This window comes from Erinaceus europaeus, chromosome 9, assembly GCF_950295315.1.
Source record: "Erinaceus europaeus chromosome 9, mEriEur2.1, whole genome shotgun sequence".
In the NCBI taxonomy this organism is placed as follows: Eukaryota; Metazoa; Chordata; class Mammalia; order Eulipotyphla; family Erinaceidae; genus Erinaceus; species Erinaceus europaeus.
In genome coordinates, this window is record NC_080170.1 from 10,527,996 (window position 1) to 10,550,311 (window position 22,316).

Genomic DNA, 22,316 nt, shown 5'->3' on the forward strand with positions numbered 1-22,316 from the left:
AGGGAGAGAGTTGAGTCTTCCCGAGGCCGAAGTGACAGGAACCTCTGCCTTCCCGAGGGAAATCGCCGGGATGGGGGTTAGGGGGGAGGAGGGAGACACTGAACTGGTAGGGGGCAGCCAGAGGAGTTTATAAAAGATAACCCACTCTTCTGGTTTATCTAGGAGAGGAGACCACTTATCAAGAAGGGAGGAAAAAAAAAAAACCTGTTTCAATGGGTCTTTTAGTTATGCAAAGAGAGAGAGCTAGAGGAAAAAGCTAGAACCTTCCACATAACAATGCTGCTTCCCCAGGGCAAGGTCTTTCCTCCCTAGGGTAATCTGGGGTTGTGCCTCATCCTGATTTGGGGTCTCTTCAACTCACTGAGCCTCTGGAATGGAGGAAGCGGTGGGAGGGGCTGCAGGGTGCAGGGTAATTTACTGCAGAGGTCTAAGGTCCGCAGACCTCCCAGGCTGACCCCTCTCTAGTAGCTCTGGAAAGAGGTGTTTGCAAGTAAGACAGATCTGAACCTGGTGGGGTTGACTTTTGGGGGTGCTGGGGGGCACAGACCAGGCACGTGGCTCCTCGGCACAGCTGTTCAGTGAAAACCCTGGAACACCTACTGAAGAGAGAAAGAGCCTAATGCCATTATTATTATTATTATTATTATTATTATTATTATTATTATTATTATTTTGGATAGGACAGAAAGAGAAATCGAGAGAGGAGGGGAAGACAGACACCTGCAGATCTGCCTCACCACTTGTGAGGTGACCCCACTGCAGGTGGGAGCCAGGGGCTCCAACTGGGATCCTTACTCCAGCCCTTATGCTTTATGCCATGTGCACTTAACCCACTGTGCTAACACCTGGCCCCTAATGCCATTATTCTTTAAATGTGTTGTTTATTTATTTATGATGAGATACAGAGAGACCAGAGTACTTACTCAGTTCTGACTTATAGTGATGGTGCTGGGGATTGAACCTGGCACATTTGGTGCCTCAGGAATAAAAGGTTTTTTGTTGTTGTTTTTTTCTATCTCTGCAACCTGGAACTTTTTCTGGTAGAGACTGAGGAGACAGCATAATGATTATGGTAATGCAAATAGACTTTCATGCCCAGGGCTCTGAGGTCCCAGGTTCAATCCCCAGTACTGAGTAATGATGTGTGTGTGTGTGTGTGTGTGTGTGTGTGAGAGAGAGAGAGAGAGAGAGAGAATGGTGTGGATTCAAACCCCTGTCAACATGTAATTCTGTAATATAAAACTATAAAAAATAAATAAAAAAGAGACCACAGCACCAAAGCTTCACCCAGGGCCATTGGGCTCCCAAGTGGTGTGCCTGGGGCTCAAACCTGAGCTGTACACTTTCCCAAATAAAAAATTATATTTATTGGGAGTCGGGCTGTAGCGCAGCGGGTTAAGCGCAGGTGGTGCAAAGCACAAGGACCGGCATAAGGATCCCGGTTCGAACCCCCCGGCTCCCCACCTGCAGGGGAGTCCCTTCACAGGCGGTGAAGCAGGTCTGCAGGTGTCTATCTTTCTCTCCTCCTCTCTGTCTTCCCCTCCTCTCTCCGTTTCTCTCTGTCCTATCCAACGACGACAACAACAATAATAACTACAACAATAAAACAACAAGGGCAACAAAAGGGAATAAATAAATAAAATAAATATTTTTTAAAAAATTATATTTATTTTGCTGTAGTCGCCAAAACTTCAGGCCCAGGCCAACTTTTTCAGAGAAAGACAGATGGCCTTAGACTCTTGGGAGTTAACTACCCGTCCAGGAGGAGGGACTAGGATCTGGTAGCCTGGCCTAGGTGCTGCCCAAGAGACCTGGTCTGGGGGTATGTGCCGCGGGCTGGGCGGACCCCGCGATTGGGTGGGTTTGGGGGTTGGTCCCCGGGAGAGAGGGGTGGGACGGGGGGCGGTGCCAACCCGCTGCCACGCGACTGTCAGCCGCGCAAGGGCCCCGGGGGCGTGACAGTGGGGCGTGTCCAAAGTGGGGGCGTGGTCATGGGTGGGCGGGGCCCTCGTGGGCGGGGCGCGGGCCATCCCGGGCCACGCCGCAGCGGCTGTGCATTCCTGGCTCTCCAGCCGGGAGCTGAGGATCGCGGGTTTACGGGTTCGGTCCTCATAGGCAGTGAGAGCTGGCAGCAAGTCCCGGGAACACCAGGTGAGCCGGCACCGGTGCCGGCAGCGCGGAAGCTCGAGGTGAGCGGGAACCCGGGCGAGCGCAGGCTGCGCTCCCAGCCACCAGGGGGCGAGGGGCCACGGGGCTCGGGAGCTGCCCCCTCGGCGCCGGGGACCGGCGTCCACTCGGCCGGCGGGTGGAGGGCACGGTAAATCAGTAACCCGCAGTGCACACAGGGCCTTTTGTCCCGCTCCGTCCAAAGAGCACCCTGGCTGCGGAGCTGGTTACTCATTGCCCACCTGGCGGGGGCGGGCGGGCGGTCCCTGCGGCCCCCCTCCAACCCGAGACCCAGCTCTCACCTCCCCTCCCACACGCGGCCGGCTCGGGGGAGGAGGGACAGACAGCACACTGGTCCTTCACCGACTGCATCCCGCGCGGAAATGAGGGGGCTGAGGCTCCCAGAGGTGCAGTCACTGGGCCGGGGTCCCCCAGACTGGCCAGCGACCAGGGGTTGGGTAGCCTTTAAGGGGAGAGCGTGGACACTAAAGAATGTAGACAGTGACACTTGAGCCAGGTGGAGCAGAGAAATGGGGGGCCCCGGAGGTGTGGGCACTGGAGCAGGCAGAGGTGCCCATTTCTGAAGGTCAATGTCTTCAGGGCTCAAGAGGTAGAGGGGCGGCCATGTGGCCAGAGCCCTTATAAGGCTGGGAGGACTGCCCGGTTACAGCTCCGACCGGATCCCGCTGGACACAGGCAGCCACTGAGGGGCCAGAAAGTGGAGGTGCGAGTAACATGGTGGACTTGTCATTTTACAGTTCTGCTGGAGAGCAGAGAGTTTGGACAATGTTTGCAAAGGCCTGGCAGATGTCCATGACCTGCCCTGCATCCAGGCCAAAGGGGTGACCCTGAGAGGGGTGGAGGGGACAGAAGGGGGCGATGGCTGCAGAATCGACACCTCAGTTTCCAGGGCCACCCAGGAAGAAGCAGTTTGAAGGAGGTAATAGCTTCAGCCCTCCTCTGCTGAGAGCCAGAGCTAGGAGTGGTGGTCCATGACAGAGAAAAGGGGTGCAGAGGGCTCTGTAGACCCAAAGACCCCCATGCCACCTGACTGTGCCCCCAGGAACAGCCAGGAGGCCCCAGGGTTGTGCTTGCCCTCTTCCCCACCCCAGCTGGGGTTTAGTCTCCAGCCTTCCTATAGGGGGGTTGGGAACATTCCTGGTGGCCTTTGGAGGAGGTGACCTGAATGGTCAGGTGACAGGAGCCATACCAGAAACGAAGGAGGTTCACCAATAAGAGTCGGGATTTGAGGGAGTCCAGCGGTAGCGCAGCCGGTTAAGCGCACGTGACACAAAGCACAAGGACCTGCATAAGAATCCCAGTTTGAGCCCCTGGCTCCCCACCTGCAGGGGAGTTGCTTCACAGGCAGTGAAACAGATCTGTAGGTGTCTTTCTCTCCCCCTCAGTCTTCCCCTCCTCTCTCCATTTCTCTCTGTCCTATCCAACAACGACGACATCAATAACAGCAACTATAATAACTACAACAATTAAAAAAATAAAAAAGAGTCAGGATTTGAACTTGGCTGTGGGGCACCAGACTGACTTCTTTGCAAAAGCCTTCGTTGCCTTGGGTGGAGCTGTGGGGGTTCAGGAAACAGAAGCATCCCCAGGATTCGATCTTGGCTCTGAGTGGGGAGCAGCTTAGCTTGACATCCCATGGGTTGTCTCACATGTGGGTGGTGAGCACCCTGTCACTGGAGGAATCCAAAGCCTGAGAGTCCGCAAAGCCCCAGGAGGTGGGGGGGCGGGCTTCCACTCAGACACCGTCCAGATGCCCGGTGTTACATTTCAGGGCTCTTGCTGGCCCTTCGGCAATAAATTCATGTATTCAGCAAAAAATAAATTATGTGTGCTGAGAGGGAACAGAAGACACATCTCCATTCTCCGCTTCCCTCCAAGGACGGAGCTCCCAAACTGCCCTCTCTGTGAACTGGTGCCAGGGCCTCAGCGGGGTGAGGGGAGCAGGAAGCCCAGCCTTTGCACCCCACCTCCGCCTCCTGGAGCAGCTTCAGGCTCCTAGCACCAGAGCTGGTTGGGGGTGGGGGTGGGGGTGGGGGGGCTCTGCATGACAGAGGGCCACTTCCTGCCTTGATACCCTCTTCTGTGTGGCAGAAGGCAGAATACCCACCTAGCAGTGCTCTCCTCTTCGTTTCAGGCAGGCCCCTGTGAGCGAGCAAGCGAGCATCAAGCAGGACAACAATGCAGCTGCTGCTGGCCTTTTTGGGGGTCCTGCTGGGGGCGCCCAGGGCTCCAGCTTTGACCTTTGAGGCCTCAGAGGAATCGGAGCTGGGTACAGCCTCCCACTGGGAGACGGGCTGGTTGGGCACCGGAGGGAGGAGGTGGCAGCGGGCTGAGCACCCCGAAACACCGTGTGGGGTTCGGTGTCTGGAAAGAGGACTGACCTTGAGGGTTGAAGGGCCCTGGGCTGGTGGTGAGCACACACTTGTGTGAGTGCGTATAGCCTGGGGGCTTAGAGCACATGTTGTGTGTGCACGGTGGGCATGGCATGTGCCAAGGCAGGACACTTGGCAAGGCCGCCCACCTTCTGGTCTCCAGCTCCTCGCCTGCAAGATCGGGGCTTGTGAACACAGGGGTACAGGGTCCCCTGAACTCTGCTCTTGTCACCCCTAGAGCCCTGCTTGACTGCCACCCCGGAGCAGCCATCGGGGAAGCTGGTACTGGCCCCTGGGCAGCCCATGCGTATCTGCTGTGGGCGGGCCGAGCGTGGCAACCACTGGTACAGAGAGGGCCGCCGCCTAGCCCCCTCTGGCCGTGTCCGAGGCTGGAGGGGCCGCCTGGAGATCGCCAGTGTCCTGCCCCAGGACTCAGGGAGCTACCTCTGCTTGGCACGGGGCTCCATGCTGGTCCTATACAACCTCACCTTGACTGTGGATGGTAAGAGGGTTTGGCAGGGGCCAGGATGCCCACTGAAGGGGGACCCTCTGGACCTCAGGCATTCCCTCTGTCCCTGATCTAGACACCTTGGCCTCCAGCACTGGTGATGATGACCTCCAGGCCCCCAGGGACCCCTCAGAAAGACACATGTATCCCCAGCAAGGTCAGCAGGAGAACCTGGGCACTTGTTTACCTGAGAGGTGGCCTGGGGGGAATCAGGTGGACACCCTGGGGGTGCTGAGCTATCCCTTGCCCCCCACCCCCACATATGCACCGGGCAGCCCCCTACTGGACACACCCCCAGCGCATGGAGAAGAAGCTGCACGCGGTGCCTGCTGGGAACACTGTCAAGTTCCGCTGCCCAGCGTCCGGCAACCCCATGCCCACCATCCGCTGGCTCAAGGATGGCCAGGACTTCCATGGAGAGCACCGCATCGGGGGCATCCGGGTGAGGCTCTTGGCACCCAGCACCCCGTTTTCACCCCCCCACTCCCATCTTGTCTGTCCATCAAACCCGAATCCCTTGTCCACTGAAGAAGCAGCACTTGACTGGGGGTCTGGGCTGGTATGGCTCAAGTCTGACAACCTCTTGGCCATAGTGACTCCTGTTTGCAAAGTGGGAAGTGGGGTTCCTGAACAGCAGGTGTCAGGAGCCTTCAGTGAGAGTCTGCGGGGTCAGCCCCAGGCTCCCGTGAGGAAGCTGGGTTCAGAGAGGGCAAAGACTGGCTCATGGCAGCACAGAGCAGTGGAGCTAGAACTAAAGCCCAAAGACACACCTGTCACCCAGACGATCCTTACAGTCTCCTCCTTTGTCCCAAGGCCCCTGACCCTAGGCCTGGCTTCCCTGGGGCCCAAAGGGACCCAGAGAGCAGGACCTAGCTCCCTGAGCCCCATTCCCCCACCTGGGGGTGCCATGGGCCTGGAGCTCCTTGTGGACACTTCCCCTGCCCTCAGCTGCGCCACCAACACTGGAGCCTGGTGATGGAAAGTGTGGTCCCCTCGGACCGGGGCACATACACCTGCGTGGTGGAGAACGCTCTGGGCAGCATCCACTACAGCTACCTGCTGGACGTGCTGGGTGAGCGAGGGATGGGGAGCCCGAGGGGACCCCTGTCCTGAGTGGGTGCCCCAGGGAACCTGGCTCAGTCTGACAGGATGAACTCAGTGTGAGGTGACTGCCCAGGTGGATCACAGGGGCAGATGGAGGGCCTTGTAAAGCCTGGAGGGAGGGGGATCCCAGACCTAGGAGTAAGGGTTGCAAAGCACTCATTGAAATTATAGCAACACAGAGGAAATGTGCACAACCCTCACAACTTTTTCTTTTTCTTTTTTTTTTTTTAACCCGAGCCCTGCTCAGCTCTGGCTTATGGTGGTACAGGGGATTAAACCTGGGACTTGACTGGAGCCTCAGGCATGAGAATCTGTTTGCATAACCATTGTGCTATCTACCCCTGCCCCACAAGTTTTTTTTTTTAAATTGCTCCCAGGGTTATTTTTGGGGTTTGGTGCCAGCACTACGAACCCACCACTTCTAGTGGCCATTTTTTTCCTTTTTTTTTTTTCTCCTCTAATTTTTATTCGATAGAGAAATTGAGAGAAGGGGGTGGTAGAGAGGGAGAGGTGGTCTGAGAGGTGGTGCAGTGGATAAAGCACTGGACTCTTGAGCATGTCTTGGGGGCACCCGGTTAACACCTATGCTACCATGCATGAGGACCAGAGTTCAAGCCCCCCCCTCACCACAGGGGGAAGATTCACTAGCCGTGAAGTGAGTCTGTAGGTGTCTCTCTGTCTCTTTCCTCTGTCTTCCCTTGCCTCTCAATTTCTCTTTGTCTTATCAATTGAAAATAAGAAATAACTAAAGAATTCAGAAAAACAGAAGTATAATGTTTTTCTAACAACTTGAAATAAGCAAAGCATAGGAGGAAAGGGCCTCAAAGGGGAGAGGTGGAAAGAAGGCAATGCAAGTGTGGAGAAATGTCCCCTGATGTGGCAATTCTGTGAGGAGCTGGGTGGTGGAGGGGTATGTAGGGGCAAAGGCAGAAGGGAGCCCCAGAAGGTTATATATATATAATTTATTTTCCCTTTTGTTGCCCTTGTTGTTTTTCATTGTTGTAGTAGTTATTATTGTTGTTGTTGTTGATGTCTTCATTGTTAGATGGGACAGAGAGAAATGGAGAGAGGAGAAGACAGAGAGGGGGAGAGAAAGACACCTGCAGACCTGCTTCACCGCTTGTGAAGCGACTCCCCTGCAGGTGGGGAGAAGGTTTAAGCAGTGGTCAGACCAGCTCTGAGCTGGGTGGAGGCTGGAGAGGGACAACCGGGGTGCTTCCATGGGTGCCAGCGGGCCAAGGTTGACGGCCCAGCCGGGCCCCCAGAGCGGTCTCCGCACCGGCCCATCCTGCAGGCGGGGCTTCCAGCCAACACCACGGCGGTGGCGGGCAGCGACGTGGAGCTGCAGTGCAAGGTGTACAGCGACGCACAGCCGCACATCCAGTGGCTGAAGCACCTGGTCATCAACGGCAGCAGCTTCGGTGCCGATGGCTTCCCCTACGTGCAAGTCCTCAAGGTCAGGTGCCCTGGGCCAGGTCCTGGGGCAGTGGGGAGGGTGAGGGGTGGGGTAGGCGCGATGCCGAGGGGCCTGGGCTGCAACCCCTGAGCCTGTCCCCGCCCCCAGACGGCAGACATCAACAGCTCCGAGGTGGAGGTGCTGTACCTGCGCAACGTGTCGGCCGAGGATGCAGGCGAGTACACCTGCCTGGCAGGCAACTCCATTGGCCTCTCCTACCAGTCGGCCTGGCTCACCGTGCTGTCGGGTGAGTCCTCTGGCGTGGGGGCGTGGGGCTATCACTTGTGCAGCCCAGTCTTGGGATGTGTCCTTGGGTTTCTGTATCTTTTTATTTTGTATTTATTTTTATTTATTAGATAGAGACAGAAAAATTCAGGCCAGGCTATGTGCACTGGGCTGAGCACACCATTATGCTATCTACCCACCACCCTCGATCTTTCTCATTAATAAATAAATAAAATCATAATGGTTATGCAAAGAGACTCTCATGCCTGAAGCTCCAAAATCCCAGGTTCAATCCCCTGCACCACAATAAGCCAGAACTGAGCAGGGCTCTGGTTAAAAAATAAATAAGAGTTGGGCGTTAGTGCAGCAGGTTAAGCGCACGGTGGCGGGAAGCACAGGGACAGGCGTAAGGATCCCAGTTCCAACCCCCAGCTCCTCACCTTCGGTGGAGTCACTTCACAGGTGGTGAAGCAGGTGTGCAGGTGTCTTTCTCTTTCCCTCTGTGTCTTCTCTACATTCTCTCTGTCCTATCCAACAACAATGAGATTAATAATAACTACAACAATAAAACAAGGGCAACAAAGGGACAATAAATATATAAAATTTAAAAATAAATAAAACAAGGGCAACAAAAGGGAAAATAATTAAGTATATATAAAAATATAAATAAATAAATGAATAAATAGGGGGCTGGGTGGTGGCACACCTGGTTGAGTGCACATGTCACAATGCTCAAGGATTCAGGTTCAAGCCCCCAGTCCCACCTGCAGAGGGGAAAGCTTCACGAGTGGTGAAGCAGAGCTGCGGGTGTCTCTCTCTTTCTCTCCCTCTCTGTCTCCCCTTTTCTCTCAATTTGTGGCTGTCTCTATCAAAAATAATTAAAAAAAAAATTTTTTAGTGGTCTGAGAGGTGGCACAGTGGAGAAAGCATTGGACCCTTGAGTATGAGGTCCTGAGTTCAATCCCCGACAGCACATGTGTCAGAGTGATGTCTGGTTCTTTCTCTCCTCCAATCTTTCTCATTAGTAAACAAATAAATTTTCTTTAATTTTAATAAATAAATAGAATGAGAAAAACAGAGAGACACCTGCAACACTGCTTTACCACTTGCAAAGCTTTCCCCATCGGGTGGGAACCAGGGGCTCGAACTCACTCAGTTCCTTGTATATTGCAACATGTGCGCTCAGCCTGGTGCACCACAACCTGATGTGCCACAACCTGGCCCCTCTCTCTTTTTTTTTTCTTTTAATATTTATTTATTCCTTTTGTTGCCCTTGTTGTTTTTTATTCTTGTTGTAGTTATTGTTGTTGTTGTTGTTGTTGATGTCATTGTTGTTGGATAGGACAGAAAGAAATGAAGAGAGAAGACACAGGGGGAGAGAAAGATAGACACCTGCAGACCTGCTTCACCGCTTGTGAAGCGACTCCCCTCAGGTGGGAAGCCAGGGACTTGAACCGGGATCCTTATACCGGTCCTTGCGCTTTGCGCCACCTGTGCTTAACCCACTGCGCTACCGCCTGACTCCTGTCCCTCTCTCTCTTTTTTTTTTATATATTTATTTATTCATTTTCCCTTTGTTTTTGCCCTTGTTTTATTGTTGTAGTTATTGTTGTTGTTGTTGATGTCTTCATTGTTGGAAGACAGAGAGAAATGGAGAGAGGAGGGGGAGACAGGGGGAGAGAAAGACACCTGCAGACCTGCTTCACCGCTTGTGAAGTGACTCCCCTGCAGGTGGGGAGCCGGGGGCTTGAACCGGGATCCTTACACCAGTCCTTGCGCTTTGCACCACCTGCGCTTAATCCGGACTCCCCCTCTCTCTTTTAAAAATTTTTTTAAAAATATATATTTATTTTCCCTTTTGTTGTCCTTGTTTTATTGTTGTACTTATTACTGTTGTTGTTGATGTCGTAGTTGAATAAGACAGAGAGAAATGGAGAGAGGAGGAGAAGACAGAGAGGGGGAGAGAAAGAGAGACACCTGCAGACCTGCTTCACTGCCTGTGAAGTGACTGCCTTGCAGGTGGGGAGCCGGGGACTCAAACCAGGATCCTTATGCCGGTCCTTGTGTTTTGCACCACATGCACTCAATCCACTGTGCTACTGCCCGACTCCCCATATTTGTGTTTTACTCGACAGGCAGTGGCCTCAGGCATGGGGTGGGAGGGCTGGGCAGACTGAGTATCCCCCAAGGGCTGAGGACAGACAGTCACTGTGTCTATCCACTGGGGCAGAGGAGGAGCTGGCGTGGACGGCAGTGTCCCCCAAGGACAGGTCAACCGACGTGGTCCTGTACGCACTGGGCTCGCTGGCCCTGCTGGTGCTCCTGCTGCTGGCGGTGCTGTACCGCACCCAAATGCTCCGTGCCCACCACCCGAGGCAGCCCGCCACCGTGCAGAAGCTTTCCCGCTTCCCGCTGGCCCGGCAGGTACTCACCCGCCCCCTGGGCCCCCACACCCCTCATCCAGGCCCTGCGTGACCCGGCCCACCTACCCCTTGCCTCGCAGTTCTCCCTGGAGTCCGGCTCCTCCGCCAAGTCCAGCCTAACCCTGATGCGGGGCTTCCGGCTCAGCTCCAGTGGTCCCCCAATGATGGCCGGGGTGGACCTGCCTCTTGACCCCCAGTGGGAGTTCCCAAGGGACAGGTATCCATCCTCCGGGATGGGGAGGGGAGGGATCAACCCTGGGTCTGAGCTGTGCCAGGGCCACTGAAGCCCCATTCTCCACTCACAGGCTCGTGCTAGGTAAGCCACTAGGTGAGGGCTGCTTTGGACAGGTGGTGTGCGCACAGGCCCTGGGCATGGACCCCGCCCGACCCGACCAGGTCTGCACTGTTGCCGTCAAGATGCTCAAGGGTGAGTGGTAGCCTGGGGGTGGGGGTAGGGGCTGGGGGGCTGGGGTAGGCCTGGCCTGGGGATGGAGGGGTTCTGGCCTGGGGAGGTGGAGGGACTGGGGATGGTGAGAGGGACTGGGTAGCTGAGAGACTGAGGGGTCCCACCCTTGTAGTCTGCTTCCCTCTGGGTCTCAGTTTCCTTGGGTGTCACAAGAGGTAACTAAGCCTGCAGCTCAGGGTGGGCAGGAAGTATCTGTTTTTCTACATCTTTCTTTCTTTATTTACTTACTTACTTATGAGAGAGAGAAGCAGAACATCACTCTGGCACACTCGATGCTAGGGACAGAACCAGGGACCTTATGCCTGAGAGTCCACTGCTTTAGTCAGTGGACTCTCTTTTTGTGACACCGTCTGTGTTTCTGTGCTGTGTTGCATCTTGACATGGGGGTGATGAGGACTGTCAGGTTTGGGGGTGACAGGGTTTGACACCCCCATGTCAGTCGTGATGTCAAACAAGGTTGTCTGCCTCATAGCCCCTCACCCGCACCACCCCCCACACACACACACCCCATGCTCTCCCCAGATGCTCTGCCACCATCCTCTTGTTTAAAATCAGCTCTGGAGGGGCAGGGTAGACAGCATAATGGTTATGCAAACTGACTCTCATGCCTGAGGCTCCAAAGTCCCAGGTTCAATCCCCTGCATCACCATAAGCCAGAGCTAAGCAGTGCTCTGGTAATTAAAAAAAAAAAATCAGCCCTGGGGGGCCAGCAGAGGACTCACTCAATAAGGGACACACCTTACCACATTTGGGGCCTGGGTTCAAGCCCCAGTACCACCTGGGGGCTTCACAACACCAGGGGGGGGTTTTCCATACTGTGATTTTTTAAAAATATTAATATTATATATATATTGCCAGTGCACTGTTCAGCTCTGGCTTATGGTAGTATGGAGGATTGAACCTGGGACTTTGGAGCCTCAGGCATGAGAGTCTATTTACATAACCATAATGCTATCTACCCCCCACTCATACTGTGAAATTTGTTTTCATGAAAAAGTTGGCCTGGGAGTCGGGCTGTAGCACAGCGGGTTAAGCGCAGGTGGCGCAAAGCACAAGGACCGGCAGAAGGATCCCGGTTCGAACCCCGGCTCCCCACCTGCAGGGGAGTCGCTTCACAGGCGGTGAAGCAGGTCTGCAGGTGTCTGTCTTTCTCTCCTCCTCTCTGTCTTCCCCTCCTCTCTCCATTTCTCTCTGTCCTATCCAACAACGACAACAACAATAATAACTACAACAATAAAACAACAAGGGCAACAAAAGGGAATAAATAAATAAAAATAAAATATTTTTTAAAAAAAGAAAAAAAAAGAAAGAAAAAGTTGGCCTGAAAGTGGTGTCACAGCCTGGAGGTTCTCAGGACAACCTGGATCATCTCCCCTCTACCCTCCAGGCCTCTTCCAAGTCTGTCACTGGGGCTCAGCATTGCCACTACGAATCCACTGCAGCTGGAGGCCATTTTTTTTTTTTCCATTTTACTGGATAGGACAGAGAGAAATTGAGATGGGAAGAGGAGATAGAGAGGGAGAGAGGAAGATAGGCACCTGCAGACCTGCTTCGCCACTAGTGAACCTGGATCCTTGCAAGGGTCCTTGGGCTTCCTACTATGTGCGCTTAAACCAGTGTGCCACCGCCTGTCCCCTACGCCTCTTTCTTTTGTCTCTGGGGCATCACCATTTCAGGCAGCCTTTTCAGATAGACAGATGGAGAGGAGCCACAGCACTGGAACTTCTCCGGGTGACCAGGTCTTCATCCTGGGTTGTCACAGGACAATAAGGCGCCTTCCCTTGAGCTATCTCACAGCCTCACCCACCCCCTTCTTCTTTGTCTAAGTGTTGAAAGATTTACTGGTTTGTTTTCATCACACACACACACACACACACACACACACACACTAGCACTGCTCAGCTCTGGCTCGTGGTGCCAGTGACTGAACCCCAGCCCTCTGGACTTCAGGCAAGAGAACTGGGTGCACTGTCACTAACTGTCCCTGCCAACCCCCCCCCCCAAGGGGCCTCCTGTTGCTGCCCCTTTCCTCTGCCTACACAGCTGGGGCCACCTGGCACTGGGTGGGGGGCCAGGACTGGGAAGTATGTTCTGTGAGGTCTGGTGGGGGCTATGGCACCGGCCTGGGTCACAGGCCAGTGGGGGGGAGGGGACTGCACCCTGGTCCTCACACTTCTCCTTGCCCTCCCAGTGTGAGCACCCCGCGGGTGGCCCCCTGAATTCCCGAGCCAGATGCACCCCAGGCCTGGTCAGACAGACCTCAGGGCGCCAGCCAGCTTCCTGTCCCAGGAGCCCCCCCACTCTCCTAGGGAGCATGGCCAAGCCCCCCAGCCCTCCCCTCTGGCTTCCTGCTCCCTGCTCCCTTTCCCCAACCCTACACACACCACACACCCTCTTCTTCCTGCACACAAGAGCACCCCAGGGCCAAGCAGCTAGGAGTCTTCTCCAAGGCCACATGGCAGGGGGGACCTCAGCCTCTGGCCGTTCCCCTTGCAGACAACGCCTCGGACAAGGACCTGTCCGACCTGGTCTCGGAGATGGAGGTCATGAAGCTCATCGGCCGCCACAAGAACATCATCAACCTGCTGGGTGTCTGCACCCAGGAAGGTGGGCAGGGCAGGGCCGAGGCACGCAGTGGGGCAGCCTGGCAGGGGTTCCCAGTGCTGACCCCTGGCCCCCACAGGGCCCCTGTATGTGATCGTGGAGTGTGCAGCCAAGGGCAACCTGCGTGAGTTCCTGCGGGCGCGCCGCCCCCCGGGCCCAGACCTCAGCCCCGACCCTGAAGGGCCACGCAGCTGCGAGGGGCCCCTGCGTTTCCCCGCCCTGGTGTCCTGCGCCTACCAGGTGGCCCGGGGCATGCAGTACCTGGAGTCCCGCAAGGTAGGCCCCTCCACTTTTCCTGCTCCAGCCTCTTCCATCACCTGCGTGGCCCCCAGTCACATCTGGACCCAGCACTGGACTTTTTTTTGCCTCCAGGGTTCTTTCTGGGGCTCCATGCCTGCACTATGAATCTACTGCTCCTGGAAGCCATGTTTTTCCCTTGTTGCCCTTGTTTATTATTGTTGTTATTGCTGTTGTTGTTGAACAGGACAGAGTGAAATGGAGAGAGGAGGGGAAGGCAGAGGTGGGATAGAAAGATAGACACCAGCAGACCTGTTTTACCACTTGTGAAGCAACCCCCCTGAAGGTGGGGAGCTGGGAGCTCTAACCGGTATCCTTGCACTGGTCCTGGGGATTGGCACCACGTGCTCTTAACCTGCTGCTCTACTGTCCCCAGCAATGGACTTTCTTTTTTAAAAATATTTAATTTTTAAAAAATATTTATTTATTCCCATTTGTTGCCCTTGTTGTTTTATTGTAGTTATTATTGTTGTTATTGGTGTTGTTGTTGTTGGATAGGACAGAGAGAAATGGAGAGGAGGGGAAGACAGAGAGGGAGAGAGAAAGACACCTGCAGACCTGCTTCACCGCCTGCGAAGCGACCCCCCTGCAGGTGGGGAGCCGGGGGCTCGAACCGTCATCCTTACGCGGGTCCTTGTGCTTTGTGCCACCATGCGCTTAACCTGCTGCACTACCGCCCGATTCCCTAATTTCTTCTTTTTTTCAAGAATTTATTTATTCATGAGAAAGACAGGCGGAGAGAGAAAGAACTAGACATCACTCTGGCACATGTACTGCTGGGGATTGAACTCAGGACCTCATGGTTGAGAATCCAATGCTTTATCCACTGTGCCACCTTCCGGACCACAACAGTGGACTTTCAAGACTGATGGAGTTGGGACTGATGCTCACGCTCACTCTCTCGATAATAAATGATATATAATAAATATATATATATGCCAGGGGTAGCACAGCGGGTTAAGCACACGTGGCCTGAAGCTCAAGGACCTCCCAGTTTGAGCCCCCCAGCTCCTCACCTGCAAGGGGGGATCGCTTCACAAGCAGGTGAAGCAGGTCTGCAGGTGTTTTTCTCTCCCTGTCTTTCCCCTCCTCTCTTAATTTCTGTCTGTCCTATCTAACAACACCAACAGCGATTACAATAATAACAATAACAGCAACAGCAAGGGCAACAAAAATGGGAAAAAATAAAATGGTTTCTTAGACCAGTGGATTTGTAGTGCAGGCACTGAGCCCTAGCAATAACCCTGGAGGCATTAGATATCATAATGGTTATGAAGAGAAGTTTTCTTTTTTTTTTAAATATTTATTTATTTATTCCCTTTTGTTGCCCTTGTTTTTTTATCGTTGTAGTTAGTATTGTTGTCATTGTTGGATAGGACAGAGAGAAATGGAGAGAGGAGGGGAAGACAGAGAGGGGGAGAGAAAGATAGACACCTGCAGACCTTCTTCACCGCTTGTGAAGCGACTCCCCTGCAGGTGGGGAGCCAGGAGCTCGAACTGGTATCCTTATGCTTTGCACCACGTGCGCTTAACCCGCTGTGTTACCGCCCGACTCCCAAAAAGAAGTTTTCATGCCTGAGGCTCCAAAGTCCCAGGTTCAATCCCCAGCACACCATGAACTAGAGTTGAGCAGTGCTCTGGTTTAATATATAATTTTTAATATTTATTATTATTTATTATTGGATAGAGACAGAAATTGAGAAAGGAGGGGGAGATAGAGAGGGAAAGAGACAGAGACACCTGCAGTCCTGCTTCACCACTTGTGAAACTTTCTCCCTGCAGGTAGGGACCAGGAGGCTTGAACCCTGGTCCTTGTGCACTGTAAGGTGTGCACTTAACCAGGTCTGCCACCACCTGGCCCCTAAATATGTATTATTTATGGGTCGGGGAGACAGCATAATGCTTATGCAAAGGGCTTTCAAGCCTGAGGCTTCAAAGTCCCAGGTTCAATCCCCAGCATCACAATAAACCGTAGCTAAGCAGTGCTCTAGTCTGTTGTCTCTATACCTTTCTCTCTGTATCTCTCATTAAAATAAGATAATAATATAAGTATGTGTATTTAAAAAACAAAATTTAATTAAATATTTGTTTATGTATTGGATAGAGACAAAGAAACTGAGGTGGAGAGGGGGTCAGAAAAGGAGAGAGTCAGGGTGCTTCATCACTGGGCCCCAATAAATCTTTAAAAAGTGAATAAATCTACAAAAGAAAGAAAAGAAGGGGCTGGGTGGTGGCACGCCCAGTGACGTGCACAGAGTACTAAGTGCAGGGACTAGGCTTCCAGCTGCCGGCTCCCCACGTGCAGAAGGGAGCACAGAGTACTAAGTGCAGGGACTAGGCTTCCAGCTGTCGGCTCCCCACGTGCAGAAGGGAGCACAGAGTACTAAGTGCAGGGACTAGGCTTCCAGCTGCCGGCTCCCCACGTGCAGAAGGGAGCACAGAGTACTAAGTGCAGGGACTAGGCTTCCAGCGGCCGGCTCCCCACGTGCAGAAGGGAGCACAGAGTACTAAGTGCAGGGACTAGGCTTCCAGCTGCCGGCTCCCCACGTGCAGAAGGGAGCACAGAGTACTAAGTGCAGGGACTAGGCTTCCAGCGGCCGGCTCCCCACGTGCAGAAGGGAGCACAGAGTACTAAGTGCAGGGACTAGGCTTCCAGCTGCCGGCTCCCCACGTGCAGAAGGGAGCACAGAGTACTAAGTGCAGGGACTAGGCTTCCAGCGGCCGGCTCCCCACGTGCAGAAGGGAGCACAGAGTACTAAGTGCAGGGACTAGGCTTCCAGCTGCCGGCTCCCCACGTACAGAAGGGAAGCTTCACAAGTGGTAAAGCAGGTTGCAGTGGTCTTTCTCTTTGTGTGTCTCTTTCTTTTTTATATATTTTTATTTATTATAGGATAGAGACAGAAGCTGAAAGGGAGGAAGAATAGGGAGAGAGAGACATCTGCAGCCCTGCTTCACTTGTGAAGCTTTCTCCCTGCAGTTGGGGACCAGGGGCTTGAACCTGGACCATGGGCTTGAACATGTGTGCTGTAACATGCACTTAACCAGGCGCACCACTGCTTGGCCCCATTTCTCTCTCCCTCTCTATCTCTCCCTCTGCTCTCAATTTCTGTCCATCTCTATCCAATAAAACGGACAAAATGGCTACCAGGAACAGTGGATTTGTAGTGCTGGCTCCGAGGCCCAGTGATAACCCTGGAGGCAAAAAGAAAGAAGAAAATAAAAGAAGGGTGGAAGAGGGGTCAGGCAGTGGTGCACTGGGTTGCATGCACATGTTACCATACTCAAGGACCAGGGTTCAAGTCCCTTGGTCTCCACCTGCAGTGGGAAAGCTTTGCAAGTGGTGAAGCAGGGCTGTAGGTGTCGCTCTGTCTCTCTCGTTCTCTGTCTTCCCCTCCCAAGGAAGAAAGGAAGAAAGGAGGTGGATGAGAACTAGCACATTCAGTAGGGCATGTGCCCTATATGAAGCCCAGGTTCAAATCCTGGTACAGCATGGGGGCACCACAGCACCAGGGGAAGCTCCACAGTCATGACAGGAGCAGTGAAATCAGTGCTCTTTTTCCCAGACACACACACACACACACACACACACACACACACACACACACACGTCCCTTCCTCCCCACAGTGTATCCACCGGGACCTGGCTGCCCGGAATGTGCTTGTGACCGAGGACAACGTGATGAAGATTGCCGACTTCGGGCTGGCCCGTGGCGTCCACCACATCGACTACTACAAGAAAACCAGCAATGTGAGGGCGGGCGGTGGGTGATGGGCAGGGGTGGGTAGGGTGGCCAGGTGTGGGGCTGGGTGCCAACGCTCCTCCCCTCACACCCAGGGTCGCCTGCCAGTCAAGTGGATGGCACCCGAGGCCTTGTTTGACCGCGTCTACACTCACCAGAGTGATGTGTGAGTTGGGGGTGCCTGGCAGGAGATGGGGAGGTGGGGGGGGGTGTCATGATGTCTGCCAGCCATCATCACCATGCTCAGGGCTTTAGACCAGGCGCAACATGTGATGATACCACGGCACCAGAAGAAGCTCCACAGATGGTGAAGCAGTGCTGTTTCTCCGTCTCTCATCGTCTCTTTACTCTATATGTATGTTGAGCCCACCTCTGCTTTCAGGTGGTCCTTCGGGATACTGCTGTGGGAGATCTTCACCCTTGGGGGCTCGCCGTACCCCGGCATCCCTGTGGAGGAGCTGTTCTCACTGCTGCGGGAGGGGCATCGCATGGACCGGCCCCCCAACTGCCCCCCGGAGCTGTGAGGCCCTGCCCCCACTATCCTGATTGCCAGTCCTCCCTCCTGCCCTCCCTGCCCCATCCCTGGGGTCTGGGCTTTGTGTCCCCCACTCGCCCCCAGGACCACCCCCCAGCCCCGCCCCTGCTGACCCCCCCAGGTATGGACTCATGCGTGAATGCTGGCATGCTGCCCCCTCCCAGAGACCCACTTTCAAGCAGCTGGTGGAGGCACTGGACAAGGTGCTGCTGGCCGTCTCTGAAGAGGTACCACCCCCATCCCCCGCCCCCACCAGCCTCCACCTCCAGGCTGGCCACTGGGGCTGACCAGGTTGTTGTCCACAGTACCTGGACCTGCGCCTGACCTTTGCACCCTACTCCCCCGCCGGCGGGGACGCGACCAGCACCTGCTCCTCCAATGACTCTGTCTTCAGCCACGACCCGCTGCCCCTACAGCCCCACTCCTTCCCCTTCCTGGAGCCGCAGACCTGAGGGCCGCCTCCCTCTCCTGACCTCTCTCGCCAGCCCCGGCCCCATCATTCTGGTTCATCTCTCCTCAGCCACTCGGAGGCTTGGCCCTGGTCCACGCCCTGACCTTGGCCTTGGAGCCTGAGCCTTGGCACTGTTCCTGGGGGTTGGCCTGACCCATCCTTGGCCCTGCCCCCACCAGGAGGTCACACACCCCCACTGCTTGTCCCCTCGGGCATCTCCGTGGCAGTAGCACTGGCCTAGAGGCTGGACACATTCTATAAATTATTTTTTGGCAAGAAAGTCAGTCGTGTGCACCTGGTGTCTCTCCTGCTGGGTGCTGGGGGTCAGGGGGCTGGCGTGTCCCCAGAGCCTCAGTGCTGTTTGTCCCACTGGCTCTGTCTTGCATCTGACCTCATGGATAGAGCCACGCCTCCCCCAGGGCATAGGCACAGCCCAGGGAGTGTCCCCATGGGGACCGTCACACATGGCGGGAAGGCCTGAAGCCCAGACTGTGGGCAGCCGCCCACTCACTCGCTCCCACGCTCTGCCTTGGGTTGGGGCTGTGCACACATACACCCCCACCCCCAGCCCTGGCCCTGCTCCCAGGCAGCAGCTGCCTCCCCCGGCTGGGCTGCAGCTGTGTCTGTCTGGCTCTCCCTGGGGTACCAGCAGGGCCCGTTCTTCACTTCCAAGGCGCTGTGCCCTGAACCAGAGCCCAACACCCCTGTGCCCCATGGTGACACAGGACAAGGACAGAGGGGCCATGTGGTTTGACCTCATGCCTCCCCCAGGAGTGACAGCTAGGGCAGAGGGGAGTATCAGGATTAGCTGAGGTGCCTTGGTAGTCTCAGGATCTCACACCCCTACCCCAGTCCCAAATAGCCTTCCCTCTGGGAACCCCACTTCCAAAGATACCGACAAAGCCAGGGTCACCCCCAAGCACTGTCCCCAGGCAGGCCGGACTGTCACTTGTTGGAGTGTCACATTCTTCCCCTCATGGGTTGGTGGCTTCTACCCTGCTTCCTCCTAGGGGGAGGGGGGAGGCTGGCATGAGATCAGGGGGGTCGGCCCTGTGCCAGGATCACCCTCAGGGTCCTTTCTCCTCTCCCTAGCCCCAGGCAGAAGGTTCCAGAAGCCTTTTTATTTCCCTTTCTAAAAACAGCTTTTGGCTTAACTTTCTGCTGCACCCAAGGCTCCTCACTGCCCTCCTTGAGGCTCCCCACATGGAGCCAGCCCCCCTGCCCAGACTGGAAGCTAGAGAAGGTCACGGTCTCCTACAATCACAAGAGCACCACCCTGGGAGCTTCCCCACCCCAGGCCCCCAAAGGGAAGGGGGTAGTGTGTGTGCAGTCAAGGAGAGCCCTGAACTCCATGTCACTCCACTGCCTGCCAGGCAGGGCAACCCCCCCACACACACACACACACACACACATACACATGCACTCAGCAAACAGAGTCCCCGGTTTGTGGAGGAGACCCAGGCATGAGCATGGGGGGGGGGGCACATGGGAGAAGCTGGGTGCCACCACACCAGGTCTGTCCACGTGGAGGCCAGGGCCCAGCTGCTGGAGTGATGGGGACAGCTGCTGCCCAGGGGTCCCTGAGGGCTCAGCTGCCCCCCACACACACACCTTCTGGCACGGGTGCTGCTCCCCCCCCACTACACCCCCCCACCCCCCACATTCCTGCCGCTCCATGTCAGCAGAGACAGATGCTGCTATTCCCCTGGGGCCCAGCAGAGCTAGGCCAGCAGGCAACAGCTGGAGCCAGCCCCCTCCAGCTGCAAGGGGGTGGGGATGCGAGGGGCCCAACCATCCGACACAGGACACCCACCTCACCGCTGCTGCAGGGTGAGAATGAAGTTTGAGGCCATGGGTGTGGCTGTGGGGGGTTGCTTGCCTACCTGGAACCCAGCCCTGAGGACCCCACTGTCCTGAGACAATGGTTAGAAAACCCCCCCTCCACCGGACTGCAACAATCTCATTGCCTCTTGGCAGCACCCCAAGGAAGACATGCCTGTCCCCACCACCATGCCACACGAGGCCAGGAGGGAGCTCGCTACAGCTCGCCACTGATGCTGAGTGGCCCATTTGGGTGACTCGGGGCTGGGCTGGGGGCTCAGCACTCAGCTCCACTGCAGAATTCTTTCCTCGGCAGGGCCAGGGCCCTAAGGATGGGGAGACTTGGGTTCACTATCTCTGAACAGGGAAGATCCCCCCCCCATGGCTTTGGTGTCCCAAAGGCGCAGAGGTGTCCATCCAGGCCCAGCACAGGGGACACTCCTCCCTGCCTCCCCAAGTCCTAAGAGCTCTTTAGATCTGACTGGAACCTCCTTCCAGGGTGGCTTCCATAAGTTGTGACAACTACAGAGAGGCGGTGTGTGGGGGTGCAGGGGGTGGTACCTCACAGACAGCACTGGGCCTTAGAGCAGGAGGGCCTGAGTCCACCCCCAGTGTCATGTGTGCTGGTGGCCTTTCTCTGTCTCTCTCTCAGAATGAATAAACCATATCTCAGGGGTAAGAGAGAGAGAGAGAGAAAGGGAAAGAAAATGATGAGGATGATGATGACTGCAGGAGCTGTGAATTCAAGGTGCAGGCATGGAGCCCCACGGATAACCCTGCTGGCGATAAAAACGAACAGACGTAGAGCTGGCCAGGATCATTTTCTCATCAGGACAAAGATGCTCACGCTGATGTTTTAGCAGGCTGTAGAATCTCACAGGCTGGCTGGGCCCCACCTGTGAATTCAGTATTATGTGGGTTCAAGGGGAGCCTGGAGATTTGCATCCAGGAGACTGTGTAGGTCCAGGGTCACCCTTTGATGCTCACGATTTTGGTTTTTATTTTGTTCAACTTCACTGGGGCTCTGTGCTGATTCCACTACTCAGGAGGCCAGCTGTTGTTAAGGTTTGATTTATTTGTTTTTAAAATTTATTTATTCCCTTTTGTTGCTCTTGTTATTTTATTGTTGTTGTTATTGATGTCATTGTTGTTGGATAGGACACAGAAAAATGGAGAGAGGAGGGGAAGAGAAAGAGGGGGAGAGAAAGGCAGACATCTGCAGACCTGCTTCACCGCCTGTGAAGTGACCCCCCCTGCAGGTGGGGAGCCAGAGGCTTGAACCGGGATCCTTACACTGGTTCTTGTGCTCTGCGCCACGTGCGCTTAATCTGCTGTGCTACCACCCAACCCCCTGCTCTCTCTTTTTTTTTTTTTCCTCCAGGGTTATTGCTGGGCTCGGTGCCTGCACCATGAATCCACTGCTCCCGGAAGCCATTTTTCCCCCTTTTGTTGCCCTTGTTGTAGCCTTGTTGTGATTATTATTGTTATTGTTGATGTTGTTATTGTTGGATAGGACAGAGAAATTGAGAGAGGAGGGGAAGACAGAGACGGGGAGAGAATGACAGACACCTGCAGACCTGCTTCACCGCCTGTGAAGCGACTCCCCTGCAGGTGGGGAGCCAGGGGCTCGAACCAGGATCCTTCCGCCAGTCCTTGCGCTTTGTGCCACATGCGCTTAACTCGCTGCGCTACTGCCCGACCCTGTCTCCTTTTAAATATTTTTATATATTTATTATTAGAGACAGAAAGAAATTGAAGAGGGGAGGGGAAGATAGAGGAGAGAGACACATGCAGCCCTGCTTCACCACTCATGAAGCTTTCCCCCTGCAAGTGGGGACCAGGGGCTTGAACCCAGATCCTTGTGCACTGTCATGTGTGCACTTAACTAGGTGCGCCACCGCCTGGCCCCATGGACGTCTTTCTGTCTCCCTCTCTCTCTTTTTTTTAAATTTATTTATTGTATAAAGACAGCCAGAAATCAAAAGGGAGGATGAGATAGAGAGGGAGGGAGCCGGGCACTTGCAGCCCTGTCTCACCACTTGCAAAGCTCCCCCTGAAGGTGGAGACACGCGGCTCGGCTTGAACCCTCCCTCCCGATCTCCCCCCTCCTTCTTGATTTCTGGCTGT

The 22,316-nt window shown here is 54.9% G+C and overlaps 1 protein-coding gene across 2 annotated transcripts; it reads left to right on the forward strand.

The window, feature by feature from the left end:
* The first annotated feature begins 2,031 nt into the window (after positions 1-2,031).
* On the forward strand, positions 2,032-18,648 carry FGFR4 (fibroblast growth factor receptor 4). Of its 2 annotated transcripts, XM_007524348.2 has the most exons (18): positions 2,032-2,189; positions 4,322-4,456; positions 4,798-5,061; positions 5,144-5,224; positions 5,343-5,509; positions 6,016-6,139; positions 7,437-7,627; positions 7,736-7,874; positions 10,083-10,276; positions 10,356-10,492; positions 10,581-10,702; positions 13,238-13,348; positions 13,425-13,621; positions 17,268-17,390; positions 17,478-17,548; positions 17,765-17,902; positions 18,039-18,144; positions 18,223-18,648. In XM_007524348.2, exons 2-18 carry the CDS (start codon positions 4,366-4,368, stop codon positions 18,367-18,369), a joined length of 2,403 nt encoding a protein of 800 aa, XP_007524410.1. In that variant the 5' UTR covers positions 2,032-2,189; positions 4,322-4,365; the 3' UTR covers positions 18,370-18,648. The 2 variants fall into 2 exon arrangements, with proteins under 2 accessions (XP_007524410.1, XP_060053197.1); XM_060197214.1 differs by lacking the exon at positions 4,322-4,456.
* The last annotated feature ends 3,668 nt before the right edge of the window (positions 18,649-22,316 follow it).